Genomic DNA, 17,588 nt, shown 5'->3' on the forward strand with positions numbered 1-17,588 from the left:
AAGGAGTAATCGTCTTAATTTCATGGCTGCAATCACCATCTGTAGTGATTTTGGAGCCCCCAAAAATAGTCAGCCACTGTTTCCACTGTTTCCCCATCTATTTGCCATGAAGTGATGGAACCGGCTGTCATCATCTTAGTTTTCTGAATGTTCGGCTTTAAGCCAACTTTTTCACTCTCCTCTTTCACTTTCATCAAGAGGCTCTTTAGTTCTTCATTTTCTGCCATAAGGGAGGTGTCATCTGCATATCTGAGGTTATTGATATTTCTCCTGGTGATTTTCATTCCAGCTTGTGCTTCTTCCAGCCTGGCATCTCATGATGTACTCTGCATATAAATTAAATAAGCAGGGTGACAATATACATCCTTGACATACTCCTTTTCCTATTTGGAACCAGTCTGTTTGTCCATGTCCAGTTCTAACTGTTGCTTCCTGACCTGATACAGGTTTCTCAAGAGGTAGGTCAGATGGTCTGGTATGCCCATCTCTTTCAGAATTTTCCACAGTTTATTGTGATCCACATAGTCAAAGGCTTTAGCATAGTCAGTAAAGCAGAAATAGAACTCTCTTGCTTTTTTGATGATCCAACAAATGTTGGCAATTTGATGTGTGGTTCTTCTGCCTTTTCTAAAACCAGCTTGAACATCTGGAAGTTCACGGTTCATGTACTGTTGAAGCCTGGCTTGGAGAATTTTGAGCATTACTTTACTGGTGTGTGAGATGAGTGCAATTGTGCCGTAGTTTGAGCATTCTTTGGGATTGCCTTCCTTTGGGATTGGAATGAAAACGGAGCTTTTTCAATCCTGTGGCCACTGCTGAGTTTCCCAAATTTGCTGACATATTGAGTGCAGCACTTTCACAGCATCATCTTTTAGGATTTGAAATAGCTCACCTGGAATTCCATTGCCTCCACTAGCTTTGTTCGTAGTGATACTTCCTAAGGCCCACTTGACTTCACATTCCACGATGTCTGACTCTCGTTTAGTGATCATACCATCATGATTATCTGGGGCATGAAAGTCTTTTTTGTACAGTTCTTCAGTGTATTCTTGCCACCTCTTCTTAATATATTCTGCTTCTGTAAGGTCCCTACCATTTCTGTCCTTAATTGTGTTCATCTTTGCATAAAATGTTCCCTTGGTATCTCTAATTTTCTTGAAGAGTTCTCTAGTCTTTCCCATTCTATTGTTTTCCTCTATTTCTTTGCATTGATCTTTGCATTCTTAGTTATTAGATAAACCATATGTCTACACTGAAATTGTTTCCTAGATGGTGCAGTGGTAAAGAATCCACCTGCAATGCAGGGGACACATCAGTCCATTTTGATCCCTGGGTTGGGAAGATCTCCTGAAGGAGGAAATGGCAACCCACTCCAGGATTCTTGCCTGGATAGAGGAGCCTGGCGGGCTATAGTTAATGGAGTCACAAAGAGTCAGACGTGACTGAGCACATATACACTGAAATTAAACCAGAAGAGAAAAAAGTGGAGCATGTTAATTTGTTGTAAGAAGTACAAGTATTTAGATCTAAATAGGATTGATTAACTGGCAGTTAAGAGTGTTAATATCAAATGCCAAGTTATTTCTCATTATAGAATCTTAGATTTTTGAAGAAATTCAAGGCTTTGATAGAAATGGAATCATACTTTCAGAAGATATTTTTGTTTTTTGTTTTGATTCTTGAGAAGGATCTTGCTTTAAGTTTATATTGCTTCATTTAAAGTGCCTATATGACTTTGTTTCAGAAGGGACTAATTGAATTGAAAGTGAGCTATGCCCACCACCAACAAGGCATGTGATCCCTGGATCTTTGGGAAAAAATCACATAAATGCCAGAACTGTCCTGAAAGGTCTGTTAGTGTGGCTGAGATGTTTGGGTATGCTTTTGTTTAATGAAAAAAAGATTCTCTTGCTTTAACTAACCAAAGAGAGGCTGAATTAATATGCTCAGAATTGAAAGAGTCTCTGAAGATATATCAGTCATTCATTCCATTAAATATTGATGTTATTATTGATGCCTTCAAAATTGATTTTACTTGCACTGGGCTTTAAAAAAGCTGAATTGTTCTGTGAATAATATTTAGTCAAAATTTTGATGCTATTTTGATATTAGTAGAACACTTGTATTTTATAAATAGAATAGGCTTTATTTCATTGTTATTTTAAATATTGAATCCTGATTGTATATTGAACCATTATTAAAAAACTTTGGACATGACTTCCTTGGAGACTATTTGTGTAAGTTTTAGCATATTAAAGAATAAAGTTGGCTGATTTTTACTCTAGTTGTGAGCAGAGAATTGTCAAAGGATTTGATACTGTGATTAAACATGGAAAGTCTGCAAAATAATGCTGAAAAGATAGATGTACACTTTGTATGGAGAAGTCGAGTTTAGGATAACAGTCACCTGCTGTTCTTTTGTAATGTGAACCTATATAAGGCATTTCTTTGCTTTCATGGCTACCTCTCCTTAAAGCCCATCCTTTGGTCCCTATGGCAGGCATAATAACAACTTTTAAAAAAAAATCCATGTCTTAATCCCAAGAATTTGTAAACTGTTACCTTACGTAGCCCAAGGGACTTGTAAATATGATTAAATTAAGATGGGAAGATTATTCTGGATTATTCAGATGAGCCAGATGTAATCACAGGCATCCATATGAGAGAGACTCAGGAAGGTCAGAGGCAGAGAAGGTGCTGGGCAGGCTGAAGTAGATATCAGAGTGATTGTTGGCTTTGGAGAGGGAAGGTGGCCCATGAACCCAGGATGCAGGCAGTCCCTAGAACCTGGAAAAGGCAAGGAAATAGATTCTCCCCAGAAGGCAGAAGGAACACAGCTCTGTGGATGTATTCTGAACTCTCGAACTGTAAATTGGTGTTGAGAACTTCCCTGGTGGTCCAGTAGTTAAGAATCCGCCTGCCAATGTGGGGGACACAGGTTCAGTCGCTGGTCCAGGAAGGTGCTACATGCAGTGGGGCAGCTAAACTCTTGTGCTGCAGCTGCTGAAGCTCACTTACTCTAGGGTCCGTGCTTGGCCCCAAGAGAAGCCACTGCACCCCACCGAAACTAGAGAAAGCCCATGTGTAGGAGCGAAGACCCAGCACCGTCAAAATATAAACAAATAAATATCTGTGGCTATAGAAGGGGAAACATGGGTCACTGGGAACAACTAACAGTTAAATAAATAAATAAATTGGTGTTTTTTTAAGTCATGAAGTTTATGGTAACTTGTTACAGCAGCAGTGCCGAAACGAATATCTTCCCATTGTTACTTGTTCACCTGAAGGTCAGGTTTGTTGTTTCTGCTTTTTACTTCCTGGCAAAGAAGCTATTACTTGGACTTTGTGTTTGAACTACCTCCTGGAAACAATTTGAACTCCATCTTGTTACTAGGTTTTGAATCTTTCAGTAAGACTTCTCTTAAGTAGCTCTTTTCTTTTATTGGGTGTGAGGCCTTTGCCCTGAGTATGTGCTATGCTTTGCAACCTTGTGGGCTGTAGGCCGCCAGCCTCCTCTGTCCCTGGGATTCTCCAGGCAGAAACACTGGAGTGGACTGCCATTCCCAGGATCTTCCAGGAAATCTTCCTGACCTAAGGATCGAACCTGCATCTCTTACGTCTCCTGCATTGTCAGGCAGGTTCTTTACCGCTGAGCTACTGGGGAAGCCCTTCCCCAGATGCACTGGATCACTTTAATTTGTGTTTTGCCCTAACTTCTCAAAACTTAGAGTATCTTAAGTTCAGCCCCATTTTTGGCCTCTCTTAAAATCTTTAGAGTTTTACAGTGCTCTTTTGTGAGGAATTCTGCTTTTGAGGATATCATAGTGCTGAAGAATCACAGGATTCTCTTGTTCAGTAGCATTGGCTAGAGCAATAGGATAACCACAGCCCAAACTGTTGTTCAGAAGTTCCTCCATCTCTAGCTATCCTCAATTGATCAGACTTTTATTATTATTATTTGCCTTATAAACAGAAAAAGATAAAAACCTAAAATCCTAAAAATGTAGAAAAGGAAAGGCATCTGAGACTAGAAAAAAAGAATACAGTAGTATCAATAGTGCATCTGCCTAGAGTTAAAGCTTGAGACAGGTGGATTGGGAGGAGAATTGGTTAGGTGCAGGTGTGAGCTTGCTTGCTTGTTTTAAAGCAACGTCTTGAGACAATTTGATACCAGAAAAGCTAATTTCTTTAATTAACAGTGCTAATACCTTCATTAATATGTGTTCCTTTATACTGTTAAATATTAATAGGTTTTTGTTTTTATTTCTCAGTGGTAGCACTTTTCACATAACTTAAGTATCTAGGAAATTAAGAACTTTATCATTTGAAAATATTTTAAAAACTTGTTTTTGTTTTGAATTAATAACTTTGTTCTATATTTAAGACTTAATTAAGAGTGGGTGCATAGTTTTAAGAAGTTTTAGATGCACTATAATTTTGAAAAGCTATTTTACGTGAAGCTAATTCCTTCTGAATCTTGAAAACAAGTCAGACTCTGGCTCTGCCATTTATGAACTGTGAGCTTTGGCTTCTTAATCTCTTTCTGTGTCTCAATTTTCTTAACTGTTATAGAAGAGACAGTAATAACATTTACCTTATAAGGTTGCTTTGCAGGTTTAATGTACATAAAGCATTCTGCACACATTAAACTTGCCTCATATTAAGCTCTTCTGTAGGTGTTTGCTGTTACTGTCCTCATCCCCGGTTGGTGTTTTTTTTTTTTTTTTCTTTTGTGAGAATAGGGAAGAAATCATTGTGCAATTAGACATATTAAAGCCTGAGGAATAATTAAGTTTAATATTTATATATTTATTTCCCATAGCCATTTGTTTCAACCACAAAACAGTTGTCTTTCTTTCACTAGTTGTATTTCAATGGTTTATACAATTTGCAAACCAAAGATTTAAAAAGAGGTTTCTAGGGCAATTAATTCTGATGGATGTGTGAATTTTGTACTTAGTACAGTTATTGACTAATGTGAATAATCTTCAGTTTGTGTTGAATAAAGTGAGTACATCTCTGTAAAACAACAAAAGTTACAGAGCGCATCTTGTGTGCACTATCTTTAGGTATACTCTGTTTGACAGAAATGTATACAAATCTTACTTTGGCATTTAAAGACCACCTTTAATTAGTGTCTGTATGATCATGCAGTAGGACCAAAATTCATCTTAGATTATCAGCCTGATCTACTTCTTGCCCTTTCCCCTGTAGAGTTTGCTCAGAAATTGTTTGCTCGGTTTACAATTTCGTACATGTAAATATGTTTAAAAAATATTTTTCCTTTTGGAGTTACCTACCTATATTGATATCACCAACAGATCTATGTTGTGTTGCTTTAGCAACGAAGTTAGCAGATCCTTCTCCCTCAAGAATTTGTCTATTTATTTATTTCTTGACTGTGCTGTATGGCATGTGGGAATCTTAGTTTTTGGACCAGGGATCAAATCCATGGTCCCTGCATTGGAAGCATGGACTCTTAACTACCAGACCGCCCTTTTTTGGTGGGGAGAGGGGCAGGAATTTTTAATATAACTGTTTCAGCTGTTCTAAGTACTTCTAACAAATCTGTATTCAATGAAACACTTTACCTGCATGCTCTAGTTAAGTCAATTATTGCAGTTAGTTGCAATGGAAATTTGCCCATCCACTGACACACAAGAACTCTAGAGGAAATGTTAAATAAAAAAAACCTTTAAGGTAGGTATTCTCACTTTCCACACTTTTAGACTTATTCTGATTTCTAGTGTAATAAGTTATTTCATTGCTTATGTAACATTTTAGGAATAATTTATACTGTGTTTAAGATGACAAAAGAATCTTGTATAGTAATGCATGCGTGCTCAATTGTGTCCAACTTGTTGCAACCCCATGGACTGTAGCCCACCAGGCCCCTCTGTCTGTGGGATTTCCACAGTGGGTTGCCATTTCCTACTTCAGGGAATCTTCCCGACCTAGGGATCGAAACCTGAGTCTCTTGCATCTCCTCATTGGCAGGTGGATTCTTTACTACTGTACCACCTGGGAACCCAATATCTTATATAGGTTAGTAAGCATATTAATGAGGCCACTCCATAATGATGGCAGCTTTTATTTTTAAGCGGTTATTTTAGGTATTATTTAAATTGCTTTGGCAAGAAAAAGATTCTTTCCTTTTCCAAAACAGTTTATGGTCTACTATAAACTTTTTTTCTAGATGAGAGTTTTTACTTCAGGGATTCTTCGCTTAAGAGAAGGAATGAAGAAAGGTTACAGAGAAGTGCAGAAATGAAAAGGAACAAAAAAGTCCAGTCAGCATTATAGTTATGGTTTGGGCACTGTTAGTGCCTTCTTATTTATTCATGTTGTTTTATCTTTGTTTCACAGATCTCAGATTCCTGGGTGTAAAATACTTTTTACTTTTACGTGTTTTTTGAGTCTTACAATGTCCTACACATTGCAATTGCTCAGCAAATGATAACCTTCCTATATAGGAAGGTACACTGTCCTAGTGGAACATAAATTCTCACTTAAATGCCTTAGGATACAAAAATTCTAAGTTTGCTGCCAAACCAAACTAGTTCATTCCCTTCTCTTGTTCAGAATACATTTTGTGCTTGGAATTTTATTAAAATAATTTATAATAATGTATCTAAAAGGCTAATAAATGAGTGAAGGAATGTTATGTCCTGTTAATTGTGTTACAGAGTTACAAATTTTGTCAAGGAAAATTACAATTGATTTTAGACCAGTTGGATCCTGGGCAACCTAAAGAGGTAAGTTTAAAGGACAACTGTCAAGTTCACTCAGATATACTTTTTGTATATTAGAATCAATAGCAGCTGGATTATTTCTCTTCAGGATAATCCTTTAATATCATGACAGTTCTAGACTTTCATCCCTGCTAGACCTTCTAGTCTTGAAATGAAGAGTCACAGAATAAGAGATGGTCTCCTTAGAGAATTGTCACAGTTTATAAGAGAAAATTTTTACTTCTAGTTTCAATTTTCAAGGAGATGAAGTTATGAGCAGTTTTCCCCCAAATTGTTCCTTCACTATTGCTTTGTATGTGATAATTTAGTGATTTCTTTGAAGAAAAAAACTTGGTTTAATGCTCTTTCTACTTTGGAAAGTATGAGCAACTTTGACACATATATTTATTTATTTGAAAAGATTTTTTAAAAGCAGCTTTACTGAATGTATTTCTTTATATTGTAATAATTATATAAATTAATTTTATGAAGTTTTCTTTCATTTGTCACTGTCTGTTTCTCTTGACATAGAAAATTATAGGGTTTTTGAAGTATCTGACATCTCGTACGTCTTACCATTTGGTCTCAATTTTGAAATACATTGTTTTTCTTCAACTTTTTATTTTAAACCACATGAATAGCTATGACTTACTCTCACTGATCCTTTTTTTTCCTCTCAGCATTTCACATTCTGATTTATTTTCTAGATTTTTAGTAAATGTTTTAACAGATCAGCAATGGGACCTGACTTTATATGATAACAATATTATTGTTTTTAAGTGGATTGTTTGGAAATCTGTACATGATCAGAAACTTTTGTTCTGAACACGCAGTAAATTGTTAATGGAGTTTTGTCCTAAAAATTAACTGAAAAGGAGAAATTTACTTATGTTTTTAAATTCTCTCCCTAGTCCTGCTTATCCTTATCCCAAATAAAATTGTATTTAGAAGTCTTTCATATGAATATATAGACATTTAAAAACACATGTGTATTGTATCTTTCACCTAAAACTTGACATCCTGATTTGGAGTGCCTGGTATCATAAGGTCTTAGCTTTTTGACTCTTCATTTTTTTTTTTCCCTCTCACTAGGCTTCAGTCAGCCGAAAAACAACCAAGTTTTGAGGAACTCACTAGTTGGAGAGTGAGAGGCAGAGAAGCTTTATTCCACTTCTGATTGGAATAGAGCTTTTTGCCACTGCTGTCTCTTGGGTCATACTGTCCTAAGTGAATTCTGATTGGATTTTGAGAATTCTGATTGGATTTCTTCTCAAAAAGATTTATATGAAAATTCAGAAATTCAATTTTGCATCACATTGCTGAATGATTCCCCCCCTCCGCCCCCGCAGTGGTTACAAGGTCAGAAAATATGATGTAGAAGCAAAAGCAAATTAAAATCAATTGTTTTGTGAGAATTGTTCGTATGTCTTGGAGTGGGAATGCCTTACCAGGAACATCTGGGCAGTGTTTTAGAATTAGAATCCTTGAACTGTAGGACTGCAATTGGGTGGCCTTGGCCTGCAATAGCTTAGAGTAGGGCTTGGTTCCCAGCCAGAGATTGGGCTGGGTCGTGGCGGTGAGAGCCCCAATCCTAGCCACTAGACCAGTGGTCAGTGACAAGGGCCCTGGCCCTTCCACTTTGCCGAAAAGAATTTCCACAAAGACAGGAAGCAGTGAAGCAAGTGAAGTATTTATTGGGAAAAAGAGTACAGCACGTGTGGATAGACATTCTGGCAGACTCAGAGGGGGAGCCCCTGAGCTGTGCCCGCGTGGCAGTCTGAATCACTATAAGGAGCAGTTCTTTCGGGTTTCCTTTGACCAGTCATCATGATTTGCCTGGTGTGCCGTCCATATTTGGTATATCTCAGGATTCTTGTGTATGCATGCATATCTTAGCAAAGATGGAGCCTACTGAAAAGACTTCTGGGTAGAACATCCCTTGACTTGACTCCAGTTTGGTTTCCAAGGAGCCTTTTCTGCACATTTGTGGTTGGGGAGGTCTCGACTGCGGAAATGAGAAGTATGTGTTCTCTGCAGGGTCCAGCCTCCTCCCTTAATTTCCCTCTATTCTTGTCTTGGAGTTTCCATCAATAGAGAATGAATCTCCAGTTGCTTTACCCTGAGGGAACCCCTCTGCCTCCTACCTCAGGACCACGCGTTGGGGATTGTTCTAGTGAGGAAAGTGTACGGGAGGAGACACTGGGACACTTTATTCTGGCTTTTCAGATTTGACCACTGTACCTTCTCCTGTTCCCCTCAGACATGTGACCCAGAATCTCCCAGTATATTGGATGGGCCAAAAAATTTGTTTTTCTTCAAAATCTTATGGAAAAACCCTAGTGAACTTTAGTGTTTTTTAGTTTTTGCATAATATAAAATAACCTATTTTGTTTCTCTGCTAAGCAAAAAAAATCAGTTATCAAGAATTGTTTCATGAAAGGGCATCTGACTCTCAGTTGGCTCTTTAAAGCAATTATCCAAACTCAGCCTTTCAATGTTTGTTAAATATTTTGAGAATTGCTGTTACTTTGGTGGCTGATTATTAATAAAAATTCTTTTAAAAAATTATAGGTGAGATATGAAGCCTTGCAAACATTGTGTTCAGCTCCTCCATCTGATGTCCTGAACTGTGAAAACTGGACCACTCTCTGTGAGAAGCTGACAGTGTATCTTTCAGATCCTGATCCTGTATTTAGTGTAAGGAAATGCTTACAGAAGTATAAACATTTTCTATTTTTTTTCCCTACCATTCTAGAAGCAAATGGAATATGATTTTCTTTAATAGTAGCTCAAATATTTACGGAATTTCACCTCCAACTTTTGAGTTGTCAAGTTTTTTTTTTTTTTTTTTTTTTTTTTTAGGGAATTAGCTTACTGCATCATGATTAGATTCAGGGTCTGGTTAGTATCACACTTCATTGCCAAGACAGACTTTATTAGCATGAGTTTTGTTTTTATCTTCTAAAGGGACATCTAAGTATCTGTGTCATTGTTTTTCAATTAAGAAAACTATTTTAAAAGAAAGAGTGTGTTTTTGAAAGGATTCATATGTGAAAACTTGAACTTGAAATGATTAAAATTTACTCTGAAAGATTTAAATAAGCATTTTCCTTATGTATTTAAGTGTTAGAGATTGCTTAAGTGCTTAGAAGGGCTTCCCTCCTAACTTAGTTGGTAAAGGATCTGCCTGCAATGCAAGCAACCCAGGTTCGGTTCCTGGGTCTCAAAGATCCCCTGGAAATGGAAATGACAGCCCTCTCTAGTATTCTTGCCTGGAGAATCCCATGGACAGAGAAGCCTGGCAGGCTACAGTTCATGATCGCAAGAGTCAGACATGACTTAGCAACTAAACCACTACCACCAACTGCCTAGAAAGAGAAGTCAGGAAACTGTAAAGCTAAGACATTACTTATACAGCAAATATAGACAATTGCAAAAATTAAGGTTGCAAAGTAGAAGAGGTAGTTATGTAAAAAATGATTCACATATGACTTCTCAGAAGCAGTATATGATGAAAAGCAAGGTTATGTTAAAAAGTGCAGTAATTATATGGGATTAAAAAAAATCTGAACTGTGTTCCAGCATCACATTTAACTACAAACTAAGTTTTTAAAGTGCCTTTTTCTTCATAAGTGATATATCAGTGAAGGAAAAAAGTGTCCTTAAAATATATAAGGTTTTTTAATATAGAATTTTTTAAGGTATTAGTAAAAGATAAATTTACTTACAATACACATCATTCTAGACCATATGTTGGGAACACACTGAGCAAGACAGAAGCCTTTGCCTGCATAGAACTTACATTCTAGAAGATGAGACAGTAAACAGTTCATAAAAATAAATCTCAATACCTTTTTACTACTTAAAAATATTCTTTCATCAATGAAAGTATAATTGTACTGGTAAACAGAAGGGATTTGGAAACAAGTGGTTTATTCATATTTTTTGTAAGAGGGAAAATGGTTTATTCAATCCTGGATGCAGTTCAACCATACTAACACCAGAGGGTGATGCAGACTTCCCCAAAATTCTGAAGGATTCAAGGGGGAAGGATATTTCAGGGTTACCTTTTCGCTTCAAGGCATTCTAACAGGAAATACAATTGTTTAAGTTTCCCTTCTAAAGATAGAATAGTACTCTAATAGGTTTTCTTTATTACCATTATAAATATTGTAAAGATCATGCTGGGTCAATTTAAGTGGTTTGGTTTGGCTCTTATGTGCAGCAAGAGTTTGTGTCAGTACTTAAGGCAATAAAATTGGAAGAAGCAGTCACCTGAGGTGAGATGACAATAGAACCAATCACTTGAGTAGGAAACAAGGTATGATGTTCTTTTTGTCTAGAACTTATGCGTTGTCCACATTGCTGCAACTATGAAAACATGCTTCCCAAATTAATTAATACCCTCTGTTCAGTAAGAATCTCTTAGGTTATTGCAATATATTTTTAGTCACTTGTTTATGCGTGTGTTAGTCATTCAGCTGCATGCGACTCTTTGCGACCCCATGGACTATATCCCACCAGGCTACCCTGCCCATGGAGTTCTCCAGGCAAGAATATTGGAGTGAGTTGCCATTCCCTTCTCCAGGGTGTCTTCCCAACCCAGGAATTGAACCCAGGTCTCCCACATTGTGGGCAGATTCTTTACCATCTGAGCCATGTACATCTCCTTGGGTAACCATTTTCTTAAATTTATTAATCTAATATTTGATATAGGCAAGGTTATTAGTTTTTCCCTCAAAGTTGAACATTTGAGGGAATTTTATTTTTTTTAATGAGAAATTGAATTTCACTGTAAGATTAATCCCATCAAAGTTGGTATAATTAAAATGATAAACTGTCATTTCTAAGTACCTGTTAGTGTCATGTACTGACTGCATCTCTTATCTCATTTAATTTTTCTACATTGTGATAGTTTCTACTTTATGTTTTAATAATGTAGAATTTTACAATATAATATTTTTCTTGGGAGTAGGTAAAATTATTGAAGTCCTAAAAGTCTAAACTTTCCATGTAAGCAATTAAAACAAAAACAGATACTGGATTTGGAAAGGAATGGGTTTTTTGTTTTTTACATTTAGTACTCCTACTGTTTCCTTGTCTGATACCTTTACATTATGTCAGATTATAACAAATTATATTGTTTCCTTCCTTTAGTGAACCTCACTCTGCCTCCCCACGTCTGTATCCACTATTACCAAATTTTACAATGTTCTGCTGCATTAGATTGACTCTTAGTTTTGGTTGACTTTACTTTTTGCCAACCAACACAAGAATGTGCTGTTTTAGTTACATTTCTATTGAAGTTTTTGAATGGTCATGTATTTATTAAGGTTTTTGCTATGTGAAAAAATGATTCTTACAAAAATAGATGATGAAAGAATCTTGGATACAAATTTTGTTTCATTTCCATAGGACCGGATTTTAAAATTCTATGCACAGACGTTTACACTTTCACCGTTACATATGACTAAGGAAATTTATACAAGCTTAGGTATGTTAAATATATCATTTTCAAAACTTTTGAAAATTTGTGCTTAAGAAAAATGGATAGGAAATAGCATTTTAGAAAGCACTATAACTGAATGGCATAATAACCTTATTTTTACTTTTCCTTTTTAGCTAAATATTTGGAGTTATACTTTGTTTCCAGGGAAAATCATATTCCTACTCTTTCAACTGGCATAGACATAAGTAATCCTAATGTGACCCATTTACTTAAAAAGGTATTTACTTTCTGTAATATGCTTTTATTTCTCTTTTGTAATTCTGTATTTAAGAATTCTAACCTTTTGAGAATGGTTATACACTGTTTTATAGATTCGTCTTTTAAATGAATATCAGAAAGAGGCTCCATCTTTTTGGATTCGACACCCAGAAAAGTAAGCCCCCTAATTTATACCAGTAATAAGATTAGGAGTCTTACTGGCCACATAAATTTCAAAAAGTAGATAGTCAACTGATTTTATGTAGTTTATTTTTAGCTTTTCATGTTTTGTACTTTGCTATGTGAATGACTCTATAACAGTATATATAATACAGTTTAATTATCACAGTGTGTTTTCCAAGTGACTCAGCTGTAAAAAAAATTCACCTGCAATGCAGGAGATTATGGGTTTGATCCCTGGGTCCAAAAGATACCCTGGAGAAGTAAATGTAACCACTTTGGTATTCTTGCCTGGTTACTCCCATGAAGAGAGGAACCTGGTAGGCTACAGTCCATGGGGTTGCAAAAAGAGTCAGGCACACCTTAGTGACTAAACAGCAATAAAATTATCACAGCAAGGTAAAAAGAGGGTGCTGCAGCCTCAGGTTCTTTCATTACTGGTCTTTGAATCTTTGATACTTTAGTGAAGTTCCTTTAATGTTCTTTAAACTTTTCCCTTTTTAATTCTAAGATTTTTAATGAGGTTGTAAGGGTAACTGTGGTCTAAAAAGGAAAGTTAAATTTGAACAGCCAGTGTTGAAGTAGAACATAAGTTTTTAGAGCAGAGGAAATTGGGGGTGAATCTCATCTGTGCCATTTACTGAAATATTAAAAAATAAGGTTTTGAAATATTACTCATTACTTTATCATTCCATAAATAAAAAATGTCACTATTATATATATAATGTTTTTTTTTTTTTCTAAAAATCACTTCTTTCCCAAACTATTAGGTATATGGAAGAAATTGTGGAGAGTACCTTGTCTTTGTTATCAGTTAAGCATGATCAAAGCCATCTTGTCTCACAAAAAATTTTGGATCCGATATATTTTCTTGCATTGGTGGATACCAAAGCTGTGTGGTTCAAAAAGTGGATGGTAAGGAAATATGGATGTTTTTCTACCTTTCTTTGCATTGCTGTATTGTTTTAAAGAATAGCTGCTGTTTGTTTACAGTGTCAAGAATTCTAATCACATTTACATGTGTTAAATCACTTAATTCTAATAACAGTTTATGACATAGGTAGTATTACTATCCTATTTTACAGATGCAGCATCTGAGGCATAGAGAAGTAACTTGCTCAGTATTCTTTACCTAGTAGGTGGTAGATTCAGAATAGGATTTTAACGGTAATTCATTTGAATCTACTAAACCAAATGACCTGTTCCAAATCATGTCTTATTTTATTTTTTAATTTTTAAAATCTTTTGGCCTTGCCACTCCACGTATGAGATCTTAGTTGCCTGACCAGAGATGAAACTTGTGCCCCCTGCATTGGAGGTGCAGAGTTAACTGTTGGACTGCCAGAGAAGTCTCATATCTTAATTTTAAAGCTATGAATTTTTAAAGAAGATATGGTAAACCATAAGGGTTCAATTTCACTTTTCTCTGGCTTATACATGTCTGCAAACATCTCTTCATTTGCCACTTCCTGAATCTGCAGTTTAGAAAATGTGTTTAATGCCTGAATGCTGGTGACTTCCTGTGGAACTGACCACTGCCTTAGAACTGTACTAATATTAAAAGACTGTTAAAGACTTTGTTTCCCTCTTCTGCTGCTGAGTAAGAGTAGTCTGTGTCTGACAGTAGTCATAGTTATATTGGATTGTGTTCTTATATCTTTGTCCCTCTCAACATGTATTTGTTGCAGTGGGAAGGATGGGAATGGGGCCATATCTTGCCATGCAAACCATGCAAAGCAGCAATGTGCTTCATTACTACTTAACATGATTTGGATGTTATCTAGCTGATGTTTTCCTTTTTTTTTTTTTTTAATTTTTATCTCAACTGTATCAGTTCAGTTCAGTTGCTCATCATGTCTCACTCTTTGTGACCCCATGGACTGCAGCACGCCAGGCTTCCCTGTTCATTACCAACTCCCAGAGTTTACTCAAACTCATGTCCATTGAGTCGGTGATGCCATCCAACCATCTCATCCTCTGTCAGCCCCTACTCCCACCTTCAATGTTTTCCAGAATCAGGGTCTTTTCAAATGCGTCAGTGCTTGGCATCAGGCGGCCAAAGAATTGGAATTTCAGCTTCAGCATCAGCCCTTCCAATGAATATTCAGGACTGATTTCCTTTAGGATTGACTAGTTGGATCTCCTTCCAGTCCAAGTGACTCTTAAGTGTCTTCTCCAACACCACAGTTCAAAAGCATCAATTCTCCAATACTCAACTTTCTTTATAGTCCAACTCTCACATCCGTACATGACTACTAGAAAAACCATAGCTTTGACTAGACAGATCTTTGTCAGCAAAGTAGTGTCTCTGCTTTTTAATATGCTGTCTAGGTTGGTCATAGCTTTCCTTCCAAGGAGTAAGCGTCTTTTAATTTCATGGCTGCAATCACCATCTGCAGTGATTTTGGAGCAAAAAAACAAAATAAAGTCTGTTGCTGTTTTCATTGTCTCCCCATCTGTTTGCCATGAAGTGATGGAACCGAATGCCATGATTTTAGTTTTCTGAATGTTGAGTTTTAAACCAACTTTTCCACTCTCCTCTTTCACTTTCATCAAGAGGATCTTTAGTTCTTCTTCACTTTCTGCCGTAAGGGTGGTGGTTCTCTGCATATCTGAGGTTATTGATATTTCTCCCACAATCTTCATTCCAGCTTGTGATTCTTCCAGCCTGGCATTTCTCATGATGTACTCTGTATATAAGTTAAATAAACAGGGTGACAATATACAGCCTTGACGTACTCCTGTCCCATTTTGGAACCAGTCTGTTGTTCCATGTCCAGTTCTAATTGTTGCTTCCTGACCTGCATACAGATTTCTCAGGAGGCAGGTCAGGTGGTCTGGTATTCACATCTCTTTAAGAATTTTCCATAGTTTGTTGCGATCCACACAGTCAAAGGCTTTGGCATAATCAATAGAGCAGAAGTAGATGTTTTTCTGGAACTCTCTTGCTTTTTTTGATGATCCAACGGATGTTGGCAATTTAATCTCTGGTTCCTCTGCCTTTTTTTAAATCCAACTTGAACATCTGCAGTTCACGGTTCATGTACTGTTGAAGCCTGGCTTGGAGAACTTTGAGCATTACTTCGCTAGTGTGTGAGATGAGTGCAATTGTTCGGTAGTTTGAACTTTCTTTGGCATTACCTTTCCTTGGAATTGGAATGAAAACTGACCTTTTCCAGTCCTGTGGTCACTGCTGAATTTTCCAAATTTGCGTGCATATTGAGTGCAGCACTTTCACAGCATCATCTTTTAGGATTTGAAAGATCTCAACTGGATTCCATAACTTCCACTAGCTTTGTAGTAATGCTTCCTAAGGCCCACTTGACTTCACATTCCAGGATGTCTGGCTCTAGGTGAGTGATCACACCATCATGGTTATCTGGGTCATGAAGATCTTTTTTGTATAGTTCTTTTGTGTATTGTTGCCACCTCTTCTTAGTATCTTTTGCTTCTGTGAGGTCCATAGCATTTCTGTCCTTAATTGTGTTCATCTTTGCATGACATATTCCCTTGGTATCTCTAATTTTCTTGAAGAGATCTCTAGTCTTTCCCATTCTATTGTTTTCCTCTATTTCTTTGCATTGATCACTGAGGAAGGCTTTCTTATCTCTCCTTGCTGTTCTTTGGAACTCTGCATTCAAATGGAACTATCTTTCCTTTTCTCCTTTCCCTTTCACCTCTTCTCTTTTCTCAGTTACTTGTAAGGCCTCCTCAGACAACCATTTTTCCTTTTTGCATTTCTTTTTCTTGGGGATGGTCTTGGTCACTGCCTCTTGTACAGTGTCACGAACCTCCATCCATAGTTCTTCAGGCACTCTATCATATCTAATTCCTTGAATGTCTTTGTCGCTTCCACTGTATAATCTTAAAAGGTTTGGTTTAGGTCATACCTGAATGGTCTAGTGGTTTTCCCTACTTTCTTCAGTTTAAGTCTGAGTTTGGCAATAAGGCGTTCATTATCTGAGCCACAGTCAGCTCTGTCTTATTTTTGTTGACTGTATAGAACTTCTCCATCTTTGGCTGCGAAGAGTACAATCAACCTGATTTCAGTGTTGGCCATCTGATGATGTCCATGTGTAGAGTCTTCTTTTGTGTTGTTGGTAGAGGGTGTTTGCCATGACCAGTGTGTTCTCTTGGCAAAACTCTATTAGCCTTTGTCCTGCTTCATTCTGTACTCCAAGGCCAAATTTGCCTGTTACTCCAGGTATCTCTTAGCTTACTACTTTTGCATTCCAGTCCCCTATAATGAAAAGGACCTCATTTTTGGGTTTTGTAGGTCTTCATAGAACCATTCAAGTTAAGCTTCTTCAGCATTACTGTTCGGGGCATAGACTTGGATTACTGTGACATTGAATGGTTATCGTATCAACTGTATGATAATGCCCAGTTAACCAAAGCATCTGTTTGGTGCTTAACAGTTATCTGCCCTCCATATAGTATATGTTTGGTAAACGCTTGCTGAACTTAATTTAGCCTGAACTCTTTGTTCTTCATGGCAAATAGATGGGGAAACAATGAAAACAGTGACAGAGTATTTTTTTGGCCTCCAAAGTGACTGAAGATTTTGACTACAGCCATGAAATTAAAAGATACTTGCTCCTTGGAAGAAAAGTTATGACCAACCTCGATAGCATATTAAAAAGCAGAGATATTACTTTGCTCACAAAGGTTCGTCTAGTGAAAGCTGTGGTTTTTCCAGTAGTCATGTGTGGATGTGAGAGTTGGACTTAAAGAAAGCTGAGCACCAAAGAATTGATGCTTTTGAACTGTGGTGTTGGAGAAGACTTTTGAGAGTTTCTCATATAGCAAGGAGATCCAACCAATCCATCCTAAAGGAAATCAGTCCTGAATATTCATTGGAAGGACTGACGCTGAAGTGGAAACTCTTAATACGTTGGCCACCAGATGTGAAGAACTGACTCATTAGAAAAGACCCTGATGCTGGGAAAGATTGAAAGCAGGAAGAGAAG

The 17,588-nt window shown here is 36.9% G+C and overlaps 1 protein-coding gene across 5 annotated transcripts in view; it reads left to right on the forward strand.

Annotated features, from left to right (window-relative positions):
• TBC1D32 (TBC1 domain family member 32) overlaps window positions 1-17,588 on the forward strand; it is a 179,414-nt gene that overhangs the window by 15,140 nt on the left and 146,686 nt on the right. For all 5 annotated transcript variants that reach the window (XM_065911547.1, XM_065911548.1, XM_065911549.1 and 2 more), the window contains exons 4-9: window positions 6,687-6,755; window positions 9,303-9,428; window positions 12,147-12,225; window positions 12,354-12,457; window positions 12,552-12,613; window positions 13,389-13,533. In XM_065911547.1, coding sequence (XP_065767619.1) covers window positions 6,687-6,755; window positions 9,303-9,428; window positions 12,147-12,225; window positions 12,354-12,457; window positions 12,552-12,613; window positions 13,389-13,533 — 585 coding nt within the window. The remainder of the gene's footprint in view (window positions 1-6,686; window positions 6,756-9,302; window positions 9,429-12,146; window positions 12,226-12,353; window positions 12,458-12,551; window positions 12,614-13,388; window positions 13,534-17,588) is intronic.

Source organism: Muntiacus reevesi, chromosome 19, assembly GCF_963930625.1.
Source record: "Muntiacus reevesi chromosome 19, mMunRee1.1, whole genome shotgun sequence".
In the NCBI taxonomy this organism is placed as follows: domain Eukaryota; kingdom Metazoa; phylum Chordata; class Mammalia; order Artiodactyla; family Cervidae; genus Muntiacus; species Muntiacus reevesi.